Below are 26639 nucleotides of genomic sequence, written 5' to 3'. Positions count from 1 at the left end.
AGTGTCCAGCGCAACTGTACTGGACACTGAGCTGAGTGGGCTCAGACAACCAATGTGCCGACTCGGACCAGTGTTGATTTTGACAGCAGATTTTGATTTAGTTTCAGTCATAGTCTTTTGAATAAAGTTTCATTTGGTTTTAGTCTAGTTTTAGTCACTAAATATAAGATTTTAGCTGACTAAAATGTATTTTGGCGGTGCCTTGATGGCGTCGTAATGGCTGATTTTACACTTGGTTGCAAGCGGAAAATAGCCGATTTACAACGCTTGTAAGCTTGTAGATCTGCTATTTTCCAAGCGCAACACCCCCGAGCACAACCAAACATAAAATGACTTGTATTTTAGTTCTACATACTGGATCTCTTCTCCACTAGTCCCTCCATAATTGTCAGTATATTTAGTTTTAGTCATCATAGCTTAGTTTTTATTTAGTTTTTGTCAGTGAAAAAAGGTAGTAGTAGTTTTAGTCGACGAAATTAACACTGACTCAGACGTTGCTACACATCACTGGGCTCATAGGTAAAAACCAAAGATTTGGATCTAATGACATCACTTGAGCCTCGAGTGCTGGATGTGTTGGAAGGTGTGTGTGTTGGGGGGGGGGTGCACCTAGTGAGCTAGCTATGTACTAAGCAGGGTAACAGATTGTTTAAAAGATTTAACATACACACTATTGTATTTACATGCAGACACACACAGCAGTGGCTTATCAAACAAAAGGGAGCCCAGGGGTTCAAATGTTACCGCTACAACTCAGAGGAGAGAGAGAGTTAGAGGAGGGAGGGCGAGACAGACGGAGAGAAACAAGGCAAACCATGAAAATAGAGGGGGTTTGTTTTACTGATCATTGACCCGTTATGTGTACAGATCCCTGAAAGCAAATAGAACTGGCAGAGGGAGAATAGCGAGGGAGTAAGAGGCCATGACAGAAAGACAGGGAAGGTGAAAGTGATGGAGAGAGGGGGAGAGAGAGAGAGAAACCTAGAGAGAAAAGAGTGTGAGAATGAAACACAGACAGGGTGAATGAGTGAGCTTACAGAGAGAAGGAAGAAAACGGAGAGAGAGAGAGAATGAGAGAGAGAGAGAGAGAGAGAGAGAGAGAGAGAGAGAGAGAGAGAGAGAGAGAGAGAGAGAGAGAGAGAGGGAGGGCTGGAAACAGTTTGGAGAACAGAGCTTGAGGCGATGTGTTGGAGTGCTGTTAAACAATCCAACGCCATTGTTTGTGTATGTAGTAGGCCTATTTGTGTGTGTGCGTCTGTGTCTGTGTGTGCCTGTGCAGTTTGGTCTTCCATAAGCCATGCCAAAACTAAGGCCTGGATCTGATTCTGTAATTCTCCTCCTGGCTCTAAAACTAGGAACTAAAACATCAGCCGTATAATGTCAGTGTCTCAAGGAAACCTCCTATCTACTGGGCCCAGTTTTTCAAAAGTTTTAACCTGGATCAGAATTGTCCAGATTTTCGAATCCCCTTATATTCCTTTTCAAAAAGATATTTTTTCCAAGCAGGTTTTTCTAAACGTTAGGGTATGGTATGACATCAAGACTAGAGAATCCAGAGGTGCAGTCTTTTAATCTACCTTAATCTTGCCACCCGTTGGACAAATACTGTTAGCATAATGGCCAAGAAGACATGAATAAACTACAAGGAAGTAGGATGTTGCTTTTATTTTATCTAAGAACTTCAAGAATACAAAAATCCATTTCTCATTGAAAGGCAAAAAAGGATTTATCTACATAACAATTTCAACCATTAATTCAAGGACCTCTAATTGACTTTCCATCTGAAGTCAATTTCAGTTTGTATGGAACTTTGTCATTTAAGGTTTGTTTACTGTAAATGTCAAACATTAAATACTATCTAATCTACTTCATGACAAACAGGTTGTGTTTTTCCCAAATGCTGACCAGATAAAATACAATTTGTAAAACAATACGGTCCATAATCTTTCTACTAAATCCTCCCTGAATCCACCAATCAACTGTGGAATAAAGCCTGGCTTAGATTGTCAGTGGGGTTACTTCCTAATCTTCTGTAGCCGAGTTCTCAATTTATGTATGATACTCTGAAACAGTTTTCAATAGGCATGCACTCGAGAGACAAAAACTGTGGATCATGTAACAAAGCGCAGGATAGTTCAGCTGGTCATGTACAGCTGTATATGCAGTTTGACCATAAATTAAGAAGGGTGGTTTACGGAACAAAACATCTATTAATTCACAAACAGCAGATTGTAATATTTCATAAGAGCGAGGCAAAAACAACAACTAATAAGCCAAGGAACACTCATATGAAGTTACGTTCTTTTTTCCCCCCACCCTTTCATTCCTGTTAAACAGTTTGCTGTCATTCCTATATGACGGGTTATGAGCCTGGACTGTAAAAATCTGTGGTGGAAATAATAACAGGAAAAAGACAGGAGAGCACAAAACAAAAGAACACGGTGGAAGAGAGACAGCCGAGAGCAAAGCCACTACTAGGTGCCGTGATTTAGACAGCGCGCCCCGCCCCTCCCCCGCATGATTTACGACAGCTTAATGTCTAGAGATCACAGATCCAAATCTGAACACACAAAGACAAGACACTTAAGAAAGACAGGAGGACACATGTTTGGCTGACTGGCTACCGACGGTACTTTGGGGGACAAGAACATGCATGTTTTGAGCAGCAGAAGCGTGACTTCCTCTGGGAGAACAGAGTAATGCTTGACGAGAGTGATTAGGAGTCACTCAAGACACATAATGTGGGCAAGCAAAACAAACGTTGCACCTTGGGAGTGCATAAATCAGCGGTTCCCCAACCTTTTCTGGATCAGGGCCACACTTTGAAAATCTCAAAAGTGTATTTTCAGAGCATGTTTATTTTGAATGATCAATCGATTGTGTTCAGGCTTGGATCAATGGAATTAACTTCTTGATCAATGGGAACCAACTTGGGATAGGCTACTTCCCACAAAACACATTTTCCAAATTTTTTTAACGTAATTTATTAATGCATATTGTATTATGAAAATCGTAGCGTTTTGTCAATTATTTGGGGGCCCACTTACAATACCCTCGTGGTCCACCAGAGGGGCCCCAGCCCACAGGTTGGGAGTCACCGGCATAAACACCCCTCCTCCTTGTCATAGCTGTCCACACGGAGCAGTGATTGATGGCTGGTTAAGGTGAAAATCCACCCTAATAAAGAATTCGCAGATGGTAATCCATTGATCTCAGGTAGATTACACAGTAAAAACCTCAGTATTCATTTATCCATTTCTAACGCAGAGAATGTACAAATGTAACCATTATGGACTGAGGATTTTACTGTGTAATAAAGACTTGTTCTGCACTAAGCTGGAGAGAACATTCTGCAGTCTGATATTGTATACGTTCGAATTGTGATTTCAACTGGATTTATCTTCCGTGTAGCCATAGCACCAAGGAACATAACAGCTCTGCATTTTTCATTATTTTTATTTTGTTTAAAAAGAATAAAAAAGAATTCACTTTCATTTTAATTCGTTTTGAAAGCGGGTTTTCTAGCTTAAGTGATTTTTTAAAAAAGGCCTAGTTTTAGTTAGGTTTTTATTCGTTTTAGTGTTAGTTTTAGTTTTTCATTGAACTATGGGGTAGTTAGACGAGATTCAGCATGCTCAGAAAAATTGCGAAATGGGATGCGTTGTGAGCATGTAGATCGGCTATTTTCTAAGAAGAATATTGTATATTGACAGACCAAAAGGACATTTTACCTATAATATAGTTTCAGTTGGTTTCATTTGTGTGTAAGGCCTCATTTAAATGTTTTATTTCAACTGACCAAAATGTTTTGTCAATTCTAGTTTTTAGTCATTTTGTTAGTTTTAGTGAACTACTGTATAACAACCCTGCCTAGTACAAAAGCTCAAACAAGCAGTCATTTGATCCACATCGCATCAGCTTCACATGCAGTCAATGGAGCCCCTGAGAAACCCTCTCTCCATGAGTCTGTCTGCATGGTTCTCTGCAAATACTCAATTTGTCATTTGTAAAAGATCATGTTAATTCTGGTTTATGCAGGACAATTTCCAATGATCAATAAAAACAAATGAATAAAATACAATATTATAATTTTCATCAAATTGTACAGGCTACAAAAATGGTATAGACAGACATGTGTATACATGCTTCCTACACACACATGTACACACCTAAACCAGCCATCAGTGAGGCTGCCGTTTCAGTCTAGAAAAACTGTGGATCCTGATGCGCCAATAAAAAGAAAATTTACAGGCCCCTGAACTCTTAAAACAAATAGGAGTAACTAACACATCATTCAGTCCATAGAACGGCCAGACACACTCAGACCTGTCACCCATATTTACAATGTGCTCTCTGGTGTGTGTGTGTGTGTGTGTGTGTGTGTGTGTGTGTGTGTGTGTGTGTGTGTGTGTGTGTGTGTGTGTGTGTGTGTGTGTGTGTGTGTGTGTGCTCCTGTGTTGTTCAAATGAACTCACATGGGTCTTCACGGGGTGGAAACTGGGAAAACTCCAAATTAAATGGAAGGAGGGAGGAGAAGAGAGCACAGGGGTAGACAAAGAAAGGTAAACATACAGAGGAGATAGGAGAGAAAAGCAAGACATACCCCTAACTTTAAAAGAGTACATCAGCTTTAAAGCAGCTGATGTACAGGCTCAGAGTGAGCTTGTAGATTGGCTAGAGATTTGGTGTAGAGGGAAAAAAGGAAAAAGTATAGAACCCTGGCTTAGTGGCTTCTATAATAAACTTTAATCAAACGAGAAAAACATATTTATTCCACAAATAATGTACTGTACAGTAGAAGAGGTAGGCTAAACGAATAAAGATAAAGTTACAAACTCATTTGAATTTAGATTTTGTTCCTTGAACAGGATTAAAAAAAAAACCTCTTTGCCATCAGCTCAATGCCAGCCCCACAGCAGCTCGCCAGTATTACTGATACTCTCTTTCCCCGTCTCTCTCTCTCTTGACCATCCAATCTGTCGTCGGCTAACAGTGCTGGGTTTTGTGGTCTAAATGGTCTCAGTCCAGGGGGAACGGCTGTCTGACTAGTAGGACAGCCCACCCACATACTGGCCCTATGGAACAAGTCAAGCTACTGTCATCAATGCCGAGTGATATACATGCAGAGTTTAACAAACACAGTAAAATCCTGAGTGTTCATTTAACTGAGAATGCAACCAAATGGACCCGGTACTCTCTCAGAGTTACAAATGGATAAAATAACAGCCTCTCAGGGGTACTGATACTGTAGGTCAATATTGTGGTTCTGGTGGAACAAAAAAAAAGTTTTGCCCTTGAGATGTTGAGAGGGATTCAATTTATGAGCACTGTATATAACTTTTCAATATGACTGAAACTATTTAGGCTGGAGAATGACAGAAAAGAGGGTTGATCTGTGAGAAAAGAGGGTTGATCTGTGACATCTTAACAGAGACGCCAGACAGCCCGGCAAATAATGCTGATAAAGGCCATTGTATCATGTGAAGTGTGTTCAACCGACCGTAGCATCTCACAGTATTGAACTTAACTGTATGCTGATGATAGGGTAAGGTTCATGACGTATTACGGAACAGAATATTCTACATATCAATCACATTGATCAGGTTAAGTTTTCTGGATGACCAAGTACCCACGCCACCACGTCCAAAGCCTTTTGAATACCCTGGGTAAAGGGCATAGCCAGTATCACTTCAGATGGCATTTAGATATGGTTGGAGGACATTTAATACAGAGTCAACAGAGTAGGGAGACCACAACCTTCATTTATAAAACTTTCTAGAAAGACCAGGGGGAGCGTTCCACACCGACAGAGATGACATCCAATTGTGTTTGCATGTACAAAGACATGACCACACACACACACACGGTTCCATGCACAGATACACAGGCTCATAACATAATTCAGACTGCCGTTTACTTGGATCAGGTCTCCTTACAACAACATGTAAGACTGTAATTCAAAGGCAGAATAATACTCTGTACCTGACCTACATCCAACTCAGTGACAACAGTTCGAGCCACAGAGAGCTTAAAGGAGAGAGAAAACCCCCAAAATGGGAGCAAATTAAGCAATAATTATCTATGTGTTATAAAAGCAATAATTCACTTGAGGCTTTGTAGTATATTGTGATTATCTCATGGCTGCAGGTGGTGTTGACATGGCTGCTGGTGGTGTTTGGCACAAGCCAAAGTGGAGTGCCTTAAACCACTGTAGCAAATTTAATATGATATTGTATATTACGTGTATGACCTTGTATTAGGCTATTGCTTTTATAAAATAACCGGCAATTAGCAGTGAGATGCACCCAACATTTTAACCAAAATGTTATGTTGTCCACTAAAACCTAGTGTAACAATGGCTTATCGTCATCATACAACGGAAAGCTTCAATGCATTGCATACCAATGGGGCGGTCCAACTCGAACGTTATAAAGCAATGTACAAACAAAAGCCTCTGTATTTTTCTCTTGCTCTCTCTCTCTCTCTGAACCCCCCTCCACACACACACACACACACACACACCATGGGCAAAGAAAGAACACTGTGTCTAAATGTCTATATCTGTGTGTTCTTTGTGTATGAGTATGTGTTCACTGGGGCGACGAAGGGCACAGTTCAGTGAGACCCCTGTACCTCTTCTAGGCCCTAGGGAGAAGCCATGATTCACACAAAACACACAAACTACACACATTCACTCCTACTGCAGACTTTACCAGACTGACCCTGACCAGACTTGCCAACAGGATCACCAACAGAAAGGCATAGGGGATTCTGGGAAACAGGAAGTGGACCGTACTAAGCTTTGCCTAAACATTTAGTCATGGAGTCAGTGGAGTCAAAAACATTTCACGAGGACAGAATAATGTTATAGCCAACAATATGTGACCATGTAGAAGGCTATGATGTATAAATATAATAATTCAAGTAGTCTACACAGTACATAAACTTATAGTATGAGGGCATGTGCACATGCTTTTCTATGTGTGCATATTATATGTGCATGCGTGGCTGTCTTCTGGCCATGGTAGTATTTAGTAGGTAGGTATCCAGGATAGTGGAAGGGGGTCTTGGTGGGTTCTCTGGTTTCAAACAGTGCTGGGAGCCCTGGGACTGGGCCATGTCAAAGGGCCTATCCCTAGTGAGCCATATTAGGGCTCCAATCCCCAATCAATCAGCACCACGCTAAAAAAGAATCCACAACAAGGCAGCAATTTAGCTCCGCCGAGGGTTTAACGAAACATGTGTGTGAGATAGGGTTTGTAGTCAGTCAGTGTGTGTGTGTGGCATATTATGTATAACTGTGTGTGTGTGTGTGTGTGTGTGTGTGTGTGTGTGTGTGTGTGTGTGTGTGTGTGTGTGTGTGTGTGTGTGTTCACATAGCTATGTGTGAAAACATTTGAGACGGGAGAGAAAAACCTCAGTCTGCTCCGGATGTGAAAAGTAGGGTACATGAGAGGGAAAACGGCTACTCAGACTGCCTTTTGTACCTTTGTTGTGATTTAATACAGTAGTAAGAACTACTTTACAAATACACATCAAGTTTCATTGTAGCACATATATAAATTCATAGAATTAGAAAATAATCTATTAATCTATCTAATCCTAGACGGTATAAAAGAAAATCACAAGCTACAGTGCAAACTTAGTTCAAAGACCTTTAAGTTAAATTCCCATAGTGAAAAACCTAACTATTCATCGGCTAAGTAAGCAAAGTACTAATGTTTCCTCTCTGTGAGATTATTTACCATTTAGCATTCATACACCATTCATCACATTTGACAGTTATTGTCAATCGGCCCATAAGCATGGAACCATTTTCAGGCAAACACGTGTTTGTCTAGGGTCTGGATTTCCTAAACTATAGGCTGATGACATGACAGGAGAAATATGTTTTAATCAGGCTTAGTTTGGATCCCGGCTGGCCAACATCTGACAACCACAACGCTGTTGACATTGGCACTCAGGTAAGAAGGAGTGAAACCAGAACCCTTAATACAGCACAAACACAAGTTCACACATTCAATAAAAGGCCGATTGAAATCTGCTGTAACATGCAGAGTACAGTAAACACCCCTTTGGCTCCCACTGCCTTTGAACTCGGATGTGTTGCACATATCAATAAAGCTGTTAATAAAATTAGATACAGTATACTACTGTATATATTCTTGTTATTTGGACCATATCCACCATCTCATATTTATATACATGAATTAATCATTACAAGTAGTGCATGCGTGAATGAATCATTTTCAGTCAAACATTAATGGCACTGTAATCATTTTATGCTCGTCATGTGGTTACAATGTATGGCTGCAGCAACCTGCACTAAAGATGAATACTGTCCGAATAAGGCTTAAAGTCTTTTTATATTTGAGAGAGAATGATGAGGAGAGACGCGCGGTGAGGAGCATCGCTCACAAAACGCTGTCAGGCGATTCCTTTTTAAGAAAGGTCGTCGGGATGGAGAAAAAGCGACAGGAAGATGGAGAGAGCAGCCGGGTCAGACAGTAGATGAAAAGAAAGAAGACACTTGAGCAGAAGAGCCGGGATAGAGGAGAATCTGGTCTGCGTTAGAGCAGCTGTCTCATCCTCCGCTACGACGCAGACATTGGAGAAAGGTGGGAGGAGGGAGGGAGGGAGGAGGGAGGGAGGGAGGAGGTTTGTAGGGAGTGAGTGAGTTGTGTGTTGGGGGGGGGGGGCACAGATATTTTTGTAATTGCTTTCTTTGCCAGCGTTGAGAGAAAAGCGCTGGGGGAAGCTTTGGGAAATTTAAACAGCCTTGACAGCCAGGGTGTAGTGGTATTAATCTTTTCAAACGGAGAGAAAACCCCTCTATTATAAACACAGACACAGACCCCCTGATCAGGGGTGGTACGCCGCCTACACTTTGTATATAACTGCCTGTCGGACGAGAAACCCTCTAACCTCGGAGAGGGCGACAACGAACAAAAAGGCTGAAATCGGAGTTACGAGTTTTGGTGTGAAAATTGAATCGTAACAGGCCCGCGTCTGTGCTCAGCCTGACTGCAGGCGTACGCCACTTCGTCTCTTCCAGAGGAAAAGCTGAACTCCCACTGTGTGTACATTTAAATTTCAGTGTCTATTCTTTTCTGATTACATATAACTTTCTTAGAATAAGTGAAACTGGTATTATTACATAATACAGTATACGGCCCAAACCTCTAGTATATGTGTGTGATATATATATATGTATATACACACACACACACACACACAGCATAGGACAAACAATGTCGTAACATTGCGTTATTTTTTCTCTTTCTTCTTGCCTTGTCCTTTACTGTTGATCTCAACCTCAACTATGCATGAAGTGGATAATTCAAGGCCTGCTCCCTGGGAGTGCAGGCTGCCATTACACTGGCCTCAGTTAGGAGTTATTAAGTGTCTCTGATCTGAGCTTACAGCCAAATCTGCTGTCGGCCTCGCTCCCCTAATCGGACCTGAAAGCTGGCCTCCCTGCTGAAACACGGCATCAAAGAACAACACACTACCCCAAGTGTTAATGGTGCCATCCTCCTCCCCGGCTAACACTGTTTTTCTTTCACTCCCTGCTCCATCTCCCCCTTTTCCTGAACAAGGAGGAAGTGTGGGGGTTAGAGAAAGAGCGCGCGAGAGAGAGACAGAGAGAGTGAGAGTTGGGGTCTAATTTTGGCTGGCGAGACGTTTTCCCCTTGCCCTCTGTTTGTTCTGGCTCTGTGAAAACATGGAGGTTGGGAGGAGAAAAAAAATGGAGGGAGAAGCAAGAACCAGGGACGTGGGGTGGAAGGGAGAAGGGGTGTGGGGTACAGCCTCATTGATGCAACAACCAAAGGTTTCTTTTAGAAATCTGAAAATTATTGTGATTATCTTTTGCGGTAGAAATGGCCTTTAATGAGGAAAAGATCCGAAGCCTCAAACTTTCCATCCTCGCTCCTTGGTGAATGTTTTCTCGTTCAATCACCCCCCCCCCTATTCTGCCCAGCAGTTTCCCCCAACTCTTCTTTCTGATTTTGTTCACTCTGCCACTCTCCGTTCCTCTGATATACGCTCCGGTCACGCTGAACCACAGTACAGACATGCTGGCTGGACGGTTGTCTAAACATCTATGCTGAGAGCTTGAGGTTTGTCTCTGAAGAACCAACCCAATGGACACGCGCACGCACGCACGCGCACACACACACACACACACACACACACACACACCATAGAATGTGTACATGTAAACCTAACTCGGAAGAGGTAGAAACCCTAGCACAGACCAACGCAAACAAAACACAAAACAGGGCAGAAACAGAGCTTAAAAAGCTCACTAGTGGACCCTAGAGGCTGTGCTGCTCATTACACCAAAGCAGACCAAAGTGGTTTGAATCATTAGAGCCCCATATTCTTACTAGTGGACCAAAACATAAAAAAAAAAAAAAGATTGGTGGCAAAATTGGGGGATAGGAGTGTTGTATAATTACTGAAGGAGGTGCTAGGAAAGGCCATTGGGTCACCAAAATCATGGGGTCACTGTTAACTGTTAGGGTTCATCCTCAAGGGACAATTAATGGGCTTAGCAAATTTCATGGCAATCTGCCCATTAGATTTTGAAATATATTGTGTGCAAGTGGATATACTGGCCTAACGGTGGTGCTAGACTAGGGGAAAGGCCATGGGGTGTCCTAAATCATTAGGGTTCGTCCTACTGGGAGCATGAAAGTGCGAACCAGCCACTTCGAGATATCTTGTGTTGGACAGTTACCAACCAACTGACATTACCATCCTTCTAGAAAGTGACGCAGTGATGCAGTCTATTAACAACACATATGTTCTCAGATAAATAAATAAAAAGACGGTACACCTAAACATATGTTATTTCCCATTCTTTGCAACTAGGAATCTCTGATTAGTAGAATTTAGTAATATGCCAATAAGGGGGATTCTTAACCCATTAATACCTGGAACGCATCTGTGTCACTTTAGACTTCATTGGCTATTCAAAAATAGCAGATATACAAGCTCATAGCGCGGCACCGAGTGCCGCGCTATGAGCTTGTAGATCTGCTATTTTTGAAAAATCGTGATTTTTTTTTTTTTTTTTTTCAAAAAACTGTTAGGATTTAGAAAACATTTAAAGAATCGGACTCAGGCCTTAATGGGTTAATCCTGGCAGTGACTATTTCAATTCTGCAAACCCTCAATATGTTATTCTATGCGCCATGAGAGTGTGCACTGTGCATGTGCACGACGTGCATGAACAAGGGTGAAAACCTTTCTTCTGAACTAACTAAAGTCTATGTGCCAGGTGTCTTTTCCAAAAACTGTCAATCTGAGAGCAGTTTTCTTTTTCTCTTCCATTCTGACACATCAAGAGAGCATGTAGGCAGAGGTCAGCACATGTCATCATTAGCTGACCTCGTCTTCTTCACATCTGCCAGTCCTCCTTACAACTAATAACACGGCCATGACACTAATGATGAGCAGCAGTGACCATCACCCCCAACCAGCATGTAAAACAGAGGCCCCTGTCCATTCAAATGAAATGTCATAATGAATGCATTTAAACAGTTATGAAACAGCTGCACGCCTCTGAAACCGACTCATGGTGAGCAAAGTAACCTGGGAGCGAGAGGAGGGGGGAAAAAAACCCCACCAGAAGCGCTTGATTTATCTTAACCACGTGAACCCTAGCGTCCCTATTCCGGGGGCGAACATTCAATGAAAATAGCAGATCACAATGCATTGTGGGATTGAAGATAGGCTCTTTGTCTTGTGGAACGTTTACGGAGATAGGCGAGTAGGGTTGATTAATAATGATGATCGCATTCTCACATCTCATTATCAGCACACAATGCTGCGTTTTCCTTTCCAATAGATATACATTTGAGTGGATAGGGAGGACAACAGACAGCGGATCCAGTATCGGTTTAGATAAAAAAGCAAGAAGATCCTGTATCTGTTGAGATGAAAGGCAAGAAAACTTGTTGTGTAAGTTGACAGCGGATCCGAAGTGAGGCAAGGTTCATAGGCTCAGATTGCTGTACTCTAACTACCCAAGAGAGTTGATGGAAGACCTTTCACTCACAAAAGCCTGGTAATGGACAATCAGCGCCATGAATATGAAACAGCTCATGAATATATCGAGGTATACTCATGTGAGCGTACCTCCTGTTGAGTGTCGTGCACACACACACACACACACACACACACACACACACACACACACACACACACACACACACACACACACACACACACACACACACACACACACACACACACACACACACACACACACACACACACACACACACTAGAGTGAGAGAGCCTTAAATAAATTTAAGTGATCTACTAATAAGAACCTTCCACTCGGGCAACACTATGATCCAATTGTTTGAACTCCCTAATTAACATATTCTACAGGAAGAATAATGAAAGAAAGCTGTTGTTAAGTAACACTGGGAGGATTAACACAGGGGAAGATGTTTACGAAAGAGTATGTGTGCAACTGCAATCACAGTATCCATGATATGAATGTTTGTGTATGTGCATGCAGGCACAAGTGTGTGTGTGGGACTTTAGTTAAGTGTCTGCTTTCCACATTGTGCCAGACTTTTTGATTGAATATTCCAAGAGTCCTGCATGGAACATGGCAGACAGCCTCGCCATAATGTCATTGGGGAGAACCAGCCAGCTTATGTCCTTTGATCTGCCGAGGATCAAACGAACAAGAAACTTCGCACAGATTTATTCCATAATGCTGGGGAGATGTCAGAACCGAACACAAAGGTCACACTGACATTTTCAAGACTATCATATATAATACTGTATAGTCTTTCATCAAAAGTATATTCTTGTTTACTTAGTCATTTGTTGCAGCTTAATTTGACATTAGGAATAAAAATTAAAAGTTATTCACGTCTTTTGAATTCCTATGCACTCTTAATTCAAATAATGGTGCATGACCTTATAATAATGACAGAACAAGATGCCCCTCACTGTAACTTTTTTTTAAATCGGCTATTATCGGCAAAGAGTTTTGGTGTAGACTACTACAGGGGAAAAGGAGGGGGCTAAGTACAGACCCCTGGAGGACCCTGGTCAACAACGTATACAGGGTATAAGTGGTTAAGTAACTTAATTCTGGTCAACTAACGAAATAAACGGCACACGCTTTTAATGGAAATTCCAGAGTGTCCTACAAATTAAATGATCCAAAACCCTAGTTATCAAAATGCCAAGGGTTTATGTCAGTGTAGGCCCTTTGACTTCTTTAGTTTGGAAAATGTGGTCAGCTTTTTAATTACGTCCGGTTGTGTCCACAAGGTCCTGCATTAAGCCAAATTACATTTGTAAACAAATTACATGGGTTTGTACAGGTTGTTGTCTATATCTATTGGACAGAGATGTCTGAGGAAGAACTTACTTTCTGTGACAAAATCACACTGTTTTGATCATGGAGCAATAGTAGCACATTGCGATATTGGCTTTCATTATTATGATTTGGTGTTCCAACTAAATACAGCACATCAGACATTTAATTCGCTTAAAGATATATTATTACCGAAATATATTTGTGTCATGAGTACTTTCAGACAGAACACGAACATTACGTGGCGAATGGCGATAAAGACATTTATATTCAGAACAAGGTAAATATTTCGGAGGTACTGCACCGCAACTAAACCTGCATGAATGAGGCATCAACTACAGAATAGTGAATTAATTAATGAATAGTTTTGATGCAGAGTTGCTTTTACATATATCCCCATGTGTAAAAGCCAGTGGTTCTCAAACCTTGGCCACGGACCCCCATCTGAAAATGGTTTGTGCCAGGGACCCCCAGAAGACAAGATTTGTGTAAAAAAAGAAAATTCCAAATTTTCAATACTTTCAAGATATTTTTTTTTCCTTTAAAAAATAGCAGATTTGCAAGCATGCAGGGTGCTTGTACATCTGTTGACTCACTTTGACCAAGGAAAAAAGCGCAGATATATAGCAGAAACACTCCCATAGTCCTGTCCCTTGCCATTTTAATCTTAAACTACATGGCCGTGTCATGGTGGTGCACAAGCAAGAGACATACAATCCCCCCCAAACTGTTTTAGCCATCATGGTGGAAATGTTGGCATTGGCCAAAATGCCTTGATTCATATACCAAACAGAACCTCCCTCCATATGTCATTTGTCAAGTTATGACATTTGTACTTCTCAAAATGATGGTATTAGGTATCCAGCATGACTTGGCTGGGTGCAGTGGAAACACGCCGAAAATGGTTAGCACTAACAAGCAATCAGTTTCTCTTAGACCAACTTTTCTCTTGATTCGATTTAGGGATTATTGTTTTAACTCTTTCCCCATGCTCCTTACCACTCTCTTCACTCTCTCTACTATCTTTAGGCCATTGGTACCATCATAGCTGTTTCTCTGCACATGATCCAGTGTTGTGTTGGGGTTACATAAAGTGAAAGGATGATTGAGGAAAAACAGACTTACGTTGATGGCCGTCCTGGCAGAGGTGTTGGGAGTGGATCTGGAAAAGACGACAATGATTTAAAAAATGTATACATTACAGGAGGAACAATACTGTTCCAGACCTTCCTGTGTAAACTGCCAGATAGGTGAAAGCATGGAGAGAGGTGAGAGTTGAACTGACTACTACTGTACTACTAACTGACTACTGTATGGTATTGTAATATTTGTTGTATTGTACTTTATCTTAATTCTTTATCTTGTACTTTATTCTTAATTCCCCAGGAAGAATAGCCGTTGCCAGGTGTAACAGCTAAATATTACTAAACTAAACTCTAGTACTAGAACTGGATTATGGCACAAGAATAAACGTGAGTGTATCAAAACTGCCACTTCTTGCCTCATGTCATGTGTCCTGACATTGGCTGCCAACTTTATATGCTCTCAAATAACACACAAAAGCTGTATTAATGTACATTATACTTATACTAAGCAAAGAGCTCAATGATGATGCGCTTTTTTAAAAAGGAGTACACAACTTAAATCCAAACTGAGCATTGCATGTACTATAACAGCACATTAACCTCAACATTATTTTTTTCTCAAAATCCTAAATTACCACACTGACACACACACAACTTACCGAATTTGACAAACAGGACTCCCGTGGTGGACACGGTGCCCTGGCTGTTGGTGGCCACACACTGGAAGTAGCCCGTGTCGGTGGTGTCCAGGTTGCGGATGCGGAGACGGGAGCCGTACGGCGTGGGCCGGTAGGAGATCCGCCGAGGCTCCTGCACCACGGGAGCGTCGTTCTTCAGCCAGCGCACCACAGGCAGCGGGTTTCCAGACACACGGCAGAAGAGCTCGGCGGTGTGTCCGAGGGAGGTGGTGATGTTATTCATGGGAGCGTCCAGGCGGATGAGCAACGGTCCTGGGAGAGGAAGAGATGGGGGGGGAGGATGAATGGGAAAAATAGAAGGCCGTGAGGGAACGAGGGAGCGAGCGAGGGAGGGGGCAAGTGAAAGAAGGGGGAACCAAAGTGAATAGATGAAGAGAAGGGGAGGAAGAAAAAGGGGGCAGATGTGGAATTGAATAAAGATGCAACATTGCACAATGCACCGAACACAGAACAGCATAAGGAACCCATAAATAATAATAAATACGCTAGGTCTGCATCAAAGGAGACAGACTGTAAAAACTGGGAGAAAAAAAAAACGTGTATTTTTCTTTCTTTCTTTCCAGTTAATTTCATTTCAGATCTGTTGTGTGTTATATAAAAAAAATAAGAAGAATTTGCAAAATATTAAGCAATGCGATGATGGACGGCTCTATCTATAGGTTCCTGAGGTGAGATACTGACCATGAACCTCCGCTTCTTATAAGCTGCTTTGGATAATATTACCAATCTATAGTGTTAAGTGTAGTGCGTGTGTAGTCATGTGTAGACTAGCGTGTGTGTTTGTGTGCGTTTGCGTCTGCCTACAGGGTATGTGTCCTGTTGTGTAAGACACACACACACACACACCAAAATATAACTGCAGCGTAGGAATTCTCTAGCCTACAAAATATTTTGTGGTTGCCGCTGTGGTAACACATTATTAGACATTTCACCATGGCTGTATATCAGCAGAGAACTTTTCTTCTTTGTCGGGTGGAAACCCGACAGAGACTGTCCAAAACAGTTACTTTTCAGGATTCTAATTCTAATTCAAAAATAGCAAAAGTAGCAGATCTTTTTTGTCTATATGGAGATAGGAGGTTTCCGCCCCCAGACAACGACGAATTGCTCTTCCTGACTTGGAGCCAGTTCAGTGTGAGAACAGACCACAACACTGACAGTACACCAGTGGTTCTCAAAGTGGGGTCTGGGGGACTCCTTGGGGGTCCTTAAGGGGGTTTCAGGAGGTCCTGACTCCCAAGCAAAATGAGTTAATATAGCATCTAAATCAGTTCAACCAATTTAACCCTATAAAAATCAACGGCCAAGCTTAAATCTATAATGGCCAAGCTCACAACGCACTGTGAGCTTGTAGATCTGCTTTTTTAATTTTGGGGTAAAAAAAAATGAGAAAAGTCCCTGGCACAAAATACATTTCAGACGGGGGTCTGCAGCCAAATGCATATTCATTTGGGGAACGCTTGACATGAAAATGTTTTGAGAACCACACTGCAGTAGACAAAAGGCTGTCCGAGCCCGAGAGACAACATCACCGGAGTTCAGAGGAAGAAGAGGAGCCCTGGAGAATGACAATGAGACGCGGCAAAATAACCTGCACGATTATGCCGAGGATCAGATTTTCCTCGAGGTTGTCAGAAACAACACTCTGGTGGGCCACCTAAAGAGCTTAATGTGCGAGGGGAAAACCTCTGGAAAGTTCCCTCTAAGCACACAAGCTCTGGTAGGCCTAGAAAATACCCCCGGTCACCGAGACTGGCCAAAACAAACAGGGGGCCCGAGATGCATGCTGGGGGGGGGGGGGGTCTCAAGGGCTGTTCAGAAGGACTTGTATGTGTTTGCGTCTGGAAAAAGCAACAAAGAGGCAAAGGAGGTGGAAAGGTAAAAAGTTAACAGTGTGTGCCCGTACTGTTCAGAACTCACGCAGAACACTCCCGAGGTAAAATCCTCAGCGTCAATTTAAGCTGCAAATGTAACCATCCGTTTGGTTACATTTGTTGATTGAGTTACAAAAAGAAATGAACATTAATGAGTAACTGTGTAATAATACTGAATGAGCCATATTAATTCTTAATACCGTATGGCTATTTTAGAAAGATATCAGGAAGATGGACAGGAAGAGATAGAGACTAAAATAAACGAAGACGACGACTGAGAGGCCACAGGGAGTGTTTTTTTATGTGTACATACAGCAATGTATGGAATGTGACTTTGAGGGCCAAATTCATGAACATACATTGTGTTGCTGTTTGGTGGTCTGAGTGTGGCCTCCGCAGAGACTGAAGGAGGCCCCTGGCACTACAGCTGCTAGTCGGGGAAACACACACACAAACACGTCACACGCATATTGCATTCCTCTCTACAGTGATGGGTACAGCGTGGGTGTGTAAGCGGTTGTGGTTATGGACATGTGTGTCTGTGCATGCGTTTTGCATATGCATTTTGTCACTGCTCCCATTTATATATATTTGATATTTGATATATACATATTTTTTTGTAGGCTACTGAAGCCTGATTTATACCTAGATATACGACCGTGTAGCCCACCGAAATTAACAGATTTTCAATTGTCTTTTTTATATGTTTTATTTTCAGGAAGTGACATGGTTATACTATAAAAGGACATTTTAGCCTTTAGTCTATTGAAACTGCATTATGCCACAGAACAGCCACATGATGCTGAAAAAATAAGAAGAGCTGGACTTGGTGTTGTCACCTGATACTCTCGGTCACCTCAGTGTGCTGGTGTTGTGGTTGTCTGCCAGGCTTGTCTGACTCATAGACCTAACACGTTGTCATGAGGTGTGTGCAAGGTGTATATGAGATATGTGTCAAGTGTGTGTGTGAGAGAGAGAGTGGAGAGGGGGGACATTTGTGCAGACATGTCGCCGTGCTCATGGACACACACACACACACACACACACACACACACACACACACACACAGTACATGCACGTACACGTACACGTACACATATGACTCCTTCACACCCCAGACTCAGCACAGCAATGTGCTACTAAAGCTAGGTTTCCATCGCAACGATTTTGGCCCGACTCGGCGTCGGGAAGCGTTGGATATCGTCGTTCAGTCGGTTAGGGGGTCCGCGACCGAGTATATAAGAGTAAGAGTATGTGACAATATGACACCCCCCCCCCACACACCTCTTTTGTCACCCTCCCGATGACCTTTCTACTTTACCCGTTTTCGCTATTTGTGGGCATCACTTACCCCGTATACCCTATATACTTTGTTGTGCAACAAATAGCAAATATAGCTCATGTACAAGCTCAACACATTGTGAGCTTTTACATCAGCTATTTTCATTATTATTGCTATTTTTGAAAACATTTGTACAGTTTTGAAAATGTTTGGAAAATATTCGAAGGACAAACCCAAATTAGGGACATCAAGGGTTAATGTGAGGTAAGTGGATTTTGATTTCAGTCAGAGGCAGTTGATATCAAGTGTATAGGGGGCCACACACAGATGTGTGTGCAGTAACGGGTATGTGTGTGCAGCAGTAGCCGTGTGTGTGTGTGTGGTAGGAGTGTGTTACAGGAAGAAGGGGACGGGTGCTGTGGTTTCCTGACCCATCCTTCCCTACAGCCCTGTCTCTCCCCCTATGCAAACACTGGCTCTCCATACAACAATATACGGACCTACTGAGAAAAAGGGAGAGGATATTATTGAATTAACTACAGATCTGAACTGATATTCTATACTACTGTATAAAGGGCATTTCATTCATTACTATATTTAGGGCAATCGACTGGGAGCTGCACATCCTCAAATGGGAGTGCCAAGGGTCAAAACCTTTGCCTATGCTTTTAGACACAAATATGCAGAAAGGCATAATATATCACACATCAGATATACAGTATGCCGCACATTAGTTTTGTTAGGGCTGAGCACAATGCTCCAGATCCTACATTCAGATTTGGATAGTTTAGAGAGCTTTTAGCATATTTATTTGTTGCTGCTGTTGCCGTTTAATTTAATACCACACAGAGTGGAGTATTATGTGAAGTCAGAGTTCATGCAATAGGACTGCATACGTACTGTCATCATATCAAATCTGCTCTTCAGTCCTGTAGCAGCTGACCATGCATTCATGTGGCAAGAATCTAAATAATTCCTCCTTTACACTTGAGGATATTTGGACTACTAAATAATGACTCTTCTGTGGGTTGAATGCAGAGAGAAACTTAGTGAAGAAGGAAACACCTTTCAGCCAAGTCAGGGCAGAGTCCACTGAGTCCAGAGTGGACTCTGCCCTGACCGAGGCCAATTGACTAAAGAGACCACATAAACACCAGTAAGTGGCCTCTGGTACAATTTTTGGTCATTTTTCCACCTTGTTGTATACATTAACATAAACAAACAGTACATTAACACTCGACACACTGAGCATGCCAGTTTTTTCACGGTTTAATTAATGCCTCCTTTACACTTGATATTTGGACTACTAGTCTGACAACCTCTCATGTTGTGAATTTTTAGTCCAAATGGGAATCATGCAGCTTCACATATTACAAGACTCTTATGGGATTCTATAGGAGATATAGTACATTTGCATACTGTATATTTAGGTACATTTGCCTTTTTGGTGATTCGTAGAAAATTTGTATAATTCATTTACACTGTTCAATTATAATTTCCTTTATTGACGATTAATATAGTTTGCGTGCAGATGCATTTTCATACTACCGAGTTGTACCCAACAATATTTTCATTATTTCTATGACATTGCCCAAGGCCTCCTGAAAAAAGAAGCTCTTTTTAACATTTGACTGCCTCATGGTCAACTGGTGGTGAAATTGTCAGCAGCATACACTGAACACGTACGTACTGGCTGTTGACGCTGTCGATCATCACAAGCCTATGAGCCAAGGCTGAAGGCTTAAGATAATAATAAACATGTTTGATTTTGAACGATCAAGACGAGAAAAAGACTCCATTAAGACATCGTGAACAAACACTAGACGCTGCTGGACACTTTTCTCTGTGGCACAAGTTGGCCTTACACGTGGCAATATTTGATGTGATTAGAAGTCAAGACAAATTTCCAGTCCGTACTGGTTCTTGGAATGATAGACACATTCCAGTTAATGGTGATGCGTGACGCACTTAACGGTGCCTGATAGGACAAGCACTCCCAACACTCCCCGTCTCCACTACCCACTTCAGAGGTCACCATCTCTCATATTTAGCTCCAGCACACACACACACACACACACACACACACACACACACACACACACACACACACACACACACACACACACACACACACACACACACACACACACACACACACACACACACACACACACACACACACACACACACACACACACACGCACACACACACACACGTCTAAGTGCAGACAGTGATGAACCATGGTGTCATTTCTACCGAGTGATACGTCTACCATGACGGCTGTATATGTGTGTGGTTATCTCATCTCTGTGGTCTTTTGGTGTGAATTCCCAGCGTGTGAGTTCCAGCTCCTCTCCTCATATGTCGTGTTCCAGGCTCTCAGAGAACTAAAATCGCTTCCTTTCATTTGGTACATCCGTTAGAAAACATACAGAGCATTGGTGGGAAGCCGTCCATATGCAGAGTGCTGTGACTGCATTGATTTGAATCGCATATGCTTAAACTCTTCACTCCTCGAGAGTCCTCTTTATTTCCATGGCAAATTTTTAAAACAAAAATTATAATAATGAAAGCACACTACCCACTCATGAAAAATGATATATATCACTGTGTCATGTTCGAGGTCACCCAGTTTATCTCATATCTTATTAGTCGCGTTGATGGATGGAAAAATGGTTTTTTGAGTAGTGGGCCTGCACACTTCATTAACTGCTATAATAACCACCAATAAAGGAGTGGGAAGGAGGATGGCAGAAAGGCTGAAGAGCTGGGAGCAAGCGCTTGAGAAGAGAAGAGAAGAGAAGAGAAGAGAAGAGAAGTCCTGCCAAAGTCTTTACAACAAAGCCATTCTGTTTGTAATTGTCTCGTGTGGAGTGTTGTGGTGTTTGGCACCAGGATCATTGGGAAACTCAAATCCTCGCTGCATACAGTACTGTCCCTTTTCTGTGGCAGATGAATAAATGTTCCGCTGTCATCACCCTCTGCTTTATTACAGTCAAGAGGCCTTGAACAAATGCACCTTCACACACAGACTTTGCACAAACTAACAAATAAATACAGACATAGACCAACGCACACACACACACACACACACACCCCCATTTCCACTGCCCTGCAAGCATAGGATTGAGCATGGATTTGGTTAGAATTTAATTCCATGTTATACTGTGCTAAGCCAGCTGCTTCTCAGCAAGACACTGACCTGGAAACCTGAGCAGCTGTACAGCTAACCAAACACACTGTACAGTACACAAGTTAAGAGTCTGGACTATACAATTGCCAGCAATGGCAAAGGGTGAAACTCATTAAATTTGGGCTTTTCTCAGAAACGGAAAGCTAAAAAGAAAGACGAAACAAACAGACGAAAGATTGAGCTCTCATGAGCAGTAAATTAACATCCCAGATTTCAGCCCAATTATAAGTCTTTCAACACGATCATTTCCTGCTACTAATGCATGTTGATAGGGCCACACTGCTGAATATCGTTTACTCGGCCGATCGAAACCATTCCCTGCTTCCAGACACAACGCGTGGTGCAATCGCCATGCATATCAGATAAGGGACAGATGTAAGCTATGGGTGTGGTCTGAAATAACACACATACAGTACACACCCACCGACACACCCACACAGGCAGAGTATCGGCCAGTAAAAACAGAAATGTTCAAACCTTCCTCAATTAGCATCAGTCCGTCACAGCTCAGGTGTCACTTATTAGATGGCAGTGAGGCGCAGGCAGTGGCTGATCTACTGACCTAGCCTGGCTGCCCTGTAAAATCCTCAGAATTATTATTATTATATATTTTTTACTCTAAGTTAATTAACACAGAGTATTTGACTGGGTGGACGAACCAGAGTGCTTACTTGAGGGTTTGTGTTTACATGTAGTTGTACCACACAGGGTGTACAGGTGACTTGTGTCATCATTGATCTAGTCCTGTATCTTCTCCAGTGGCTTTCACTAGGACAATGGGCACTGTCCTTGGTGCTGAATGTAGTCACTTTTTCACAAACATACTTGAGTCGTCGTAATTCGCTTCAACTACGAGTATGGCACATATCTTTCCATTTCTGTTGCCGCAGACGACTGTGTGACTATAAAAAAAAATCATTTGTTTCGAGAGTTGCAAAACATGCTAACAGTCCAGAGGAAAAACTGTTAGCATTGGCTAGCAGAAACATGTCAATGACAAACACCGGTTCCGTGTTAGTTACATACTGTACACTGTGTTTAACCCATTCAATCCGGGAACGCATCTGTGTCATTTGAGATTTCTTTGGCTATTCAAAAATAGCAGATCTACAAGCTCATAGCGCGGCACCGAGTGCCTGCCGCGCTATGAGCTTGTAGATCTGCTATTTTTGAAAAATCGTGAACATTTTGTGCAAATCTTTGAATATATATTTTTTAAAGCCAACATTTGTCAAATATTTTGTTCCAGGGACCTCCAGAAGTAAAGATTTGAGTAAAAAGAATTCCCTTTAAAAACATATATACATTCAAATATTTGCACAAATGCTCAAGATTTTTCAAAAATTGCAGATCTACAAGCGCTTTTTGAATAGCCAAAGTATAAAATATGGATAAAGTGGTTACACAGATAAGTTCCCGGTTTGAATGGGTTAAAAATGTTATCAAAAGACAAAATTGGATACGTCAGCATGTTGGTGTCTCAACATCGCAGGCAACAGTGATGAAAAGTTGAAGTGAAGTTGCATCTGCCGAGTTTGTGAAAAAGGTCTATGGGTGGACATACTGTAGGGGTGTGTGTGTGTGTGTGTGTGTGTGTGTGTGTGTGTGTGTGTGTGTGTGTGTGTGTGTGTGTGTGTGTGTGTGTGTGTGTGTGTGTGTGTGTGTGTGTGTGTGTGTGTGTGTGTGTGTGTGTTCTCAACCTTACCATCACTAGAGGTGTTCCATGAAGCAGGAACCACCACTCCAGGGTCTTGAGGAAATTCTGAATCTATGAAGAGAGAGAGAGAGAGAGAAGATTGAATTAATTCCTGAATTACGACTCTACCACAACACAAATCATTCTTCATTTTCAGTACCATTTCACTGGTGCTCTCCAATTAAACTTTACAGAATTGTGTATTTTTGTATTATTCAACTTTACTACTCTTGTTCCAACGCCCCCTTTGTTCCGACACACCACTGGTATGCCACATATTCAGACATTTTCATGCCAAATATTCTGAGATTTTATTAAAAAAAGGGGTGGAGGGCAAAGAGCACTGGATTCAGAGTTGTACTGTTACAGTCCAGCTCAAAGGGCTTGTGTAACAGAACAAGCATCAAAGAGCCATGTGGCTTTAAAAAATGTATTTGTGCAATACTTTTATTTGTGTAATAATGATTGTGGAACAAGAGAACACATTGTGCTGGATTCACATTTCAAATGTTTCACATGCTTTGCCATCCAAGAAGAAGAAATAAAGAAGTACACAGAATCCATATATGTGTGTTATATATAGATAATTTCGTAAATAGTGCACAAATGTAACCAAATGGACCCTTTGGTTACATTTGTACACAGAGTTATATTAAGATTGAAGATTTGACAGTGCAAGTTTTCAGACGTAAATTGCACAAGATGAGAACATTAACAAGCGGGGGTCCAGCACTGTACTGTTGCTGGTATAGATCAAAGGGGGTTATTGTATTACAGCGAGAGCATCAGTGGCTTCATGTGGACCTAATGCAGCGTTATTACTGGCTGACGACAGGACGCTTCTCTGCTTTTCATTACAGGAGAGGAGAGACACACAAAATGGTCCATGCTCGCCTGCAGGCCCAAGAGGTGATTCCTGACAAATGAGAAATCTTTCATTTTTAAAAACACATAGGGCCAATGAAGCAGGATATGATGATGCGTCTTGATGGGGAAAATAACAGTAAATCGTCTATTTTAGCTATGTTTGCGCAAAGTACAGCGAAGTATAAAATACAGCTTATGTAGCGATTTAGTCGATTATAGAAAATCTATTAAAATGAAATAAATAAAAAAACACACTTCTTGATTAATAGAAACGATCGCTAAGAAGATAATCATAGTTTCAGTCTCTTTATATGGGTAACAGGGACCTGAAACACACAGACATGACACCCAATCCCTGTGACCCAACTCCACACACACTTCTAGTGTACATGTGAGTAGTGTTTTTTATAAGACTATCCCTGTGAGGTAGTTTAACATGATGAATGAGTGAAGCGTTGACAACCATCCAAGGGCCCCACACACACACACACACACACACAGTATGAGCATCTGTGTGCAACAATATAATTCAGAGAAACCTGAACAAGCATCAGTTTACACCAGAGAGAAGATGTGCAGCCAGTGTCAGAGTCCAGAGTATGTGCTGACATGGGGCACATTCACTTTATGGTGAACCACAAGATCCAGAACTTAAACCTTCACACCTTCTTTTTAACAGTGTGGCGTGCAGGGGAACAGCAAGGCTGCTAAGGAACAGGCTGTGCTGCTAATTGGGTGATAATTTGTCATTTAACACGTTCCGTGTCAGGATGGTAACTGTGGCTGTGTGCTGTGAAATGAGCTGTGTTACTGAGAAGAAGGGATTTGGGCTTCTGGGTTCAGCACCTGTTAGCAAAACAGTCTGAATCGCTGGCTCCTTCTTGAGCTACATTCAAGTTTGTGGTTTTAAATTGCTACATCATTACATCTATTTCATGTTATTATGTCTCTGAGAAACGGCAAGAGAAACAGCCTGTGTAACTGTGTCTGAAAGTATATGTTTTTAAATATTATTTTGTACAGATTATGCCAATTAATTATTATACCAATTAATCATTTCTTTTTTTTTCTTCTTTTTTTTTTAAAGATACAGCCTTTATTGACGGAAATGGGGAGAGAGAGATGGGCAGTGACATGCAGCAAAGGCTGTCGGGATCGGGAAGATTCGGGACTCAAACCCACGACACACTGTCAGGCTACACTGAGCCTAGGTGCCTGGACCGCTACACCAGAGGTCCAGGCCCAATTAATAATTTCTGCTAACAAGCAAAACATACCATGGCGAGATCTAGACCTCTGCTAATTTCACATAGTTCCCACTGCTGCCTTCCATTTCAAAACAAACTTGAGGGCAATGACAAAAGTGGTGTTTTTTTTTCTTTCTTTCTTTTCTTTTTAATGACCCTGGGTCCCTGGGTGAGTCTTAATTTACGTTGTGTCCCAGGCTGAAAACAGGTTTAAGGACCCCTTGCTTCTATGGTTTACAAGGGAGAGAGGAGAGGGATGTCTCGGCCCACTAGTTTCACTAACACACGACTAGCCAAGCGCAGCCAGATGAGAGCTGCAACAGGGGACGTGGACATGGGAAAAGAGGAGGAAGGGTTGAGGAAGAGAGAGAGAGAGAGAGAGAGAGAGGAAAGCAGAGTTTAAGCCCTATTTATAAGTCATCGTGGGATGGTGTTGAGCACTGAAAATAGCTGATCTATAAGCTCACAATGCGCCGTGGATGCGATGCGTTGTGAGCTTATAGATCTCCGATCCTCGGCACGCGACACCGTCATACGACGCAGCCGAAATGAGGCATTAGGCGTACTGTGGAGGGGCCTATAAAAGGGGTCTTATGTGGGAGAACACCGAACCACACACCTTATAAAATAAAACAAGTTGTGAATTTGAGGGGTCTGTCCAGTGATGCTTGCTTCCTGAAGTAATATAAGCCAAAGCTCTCTGCTTACCAATGGGAAATGTAGGCCTGGTTGGTAGTCTAACTTTTTTTTTTTTTTGTCATTATGCCAATTCACTAATTCCCCCACACACTTGTGGGTATAGTCAAGTCAAGTAATTTTTTGTTTAACCATTTAAGCCCTATATACTTATAGCGACGTATCATGAGTTTGTAGATCTCCCGGTTTCACTATTTTCTACTATTCTTTTTTTTTCTCCTTTTAACTATTTTTGACAATATAATGAATGACATGCCCAAAATAGGGATGCTAGGTTGAAAGCGTTTCAATTCCAATCAGGAATCACTGCAAATGATTGCTCCCTACTATCATTTCAATGGGACAACTACTTCTCTGGTATAAGGTTGTTGCAGGGCTATCCATGAGATACGAATTTACTTTACATGATTTCTTCTTCTTCTTTTTGTTTCTCTACATTTTTGTTCGTCTTTCCTTTCAGTTTCCATTCGCTTTCTCTCTTTCTCCTATGTTTTGGCCACATCTGTGATCAGACCCCTTTTCAACGAGACAATCATGGTATATCTGGGCTAAATTGCAGGGTAATTTTGAGATTAGCTTTCTGAGGTTTCTGAGCAACAAAAGGGAGGCAGTTTTATTAGGGCTGTGTCTTAATGACATTCCTATA

General features: G+C 41.8%; 1 protein-coding gene across 1 annotated transcript in view; it reads right to left on the bottom strand.

Annotated features, from left to right (window-relative positions):
• The window catches only part of ror1 (receptor tyrosine kinase-like orphan receptor 1), a 140231-nt gene that overhangs the window by 24820 nt on the left and 88772 nt on the right, over positions 1–26639 (bottom strand). Inside the window, exons 2-4 of the mRNA XM_080431689.1 lie at positions 23193–23255; positions 15099–15389; positions 14480–14516 (exon numbers count right to left, since the gene is read on the bottom strand). Coding sequence (XP_080287815.1) covers positions 14480–14516; positions 15099–15389; positions 23193–23255 — 391 coding nt within the window. The remainder of the gene's footprint in view (positions 1–14479; positions 14517–15098; positions 15390–23192; positions 23256–26639) is intronic.

Source organism: Gymnoscopelus braueri, assembly GCF_963280865.1.
Source record: "Gymnoscopelus braueri genome assembly, chromosome: 6".
NCBI classification, from domain to species: Eukaryota; Metazoa; Chordata; class Actinopteri; order Myctophiformes; family Myctophidae; genus Gymnoscopelus; species Gymnoscopelus braueri.
The sequence above is the reverse complement of the archived record's forward strand: the minus strand, read 5'-3'. Positions and strand labels throughout refer to the sequence as shown.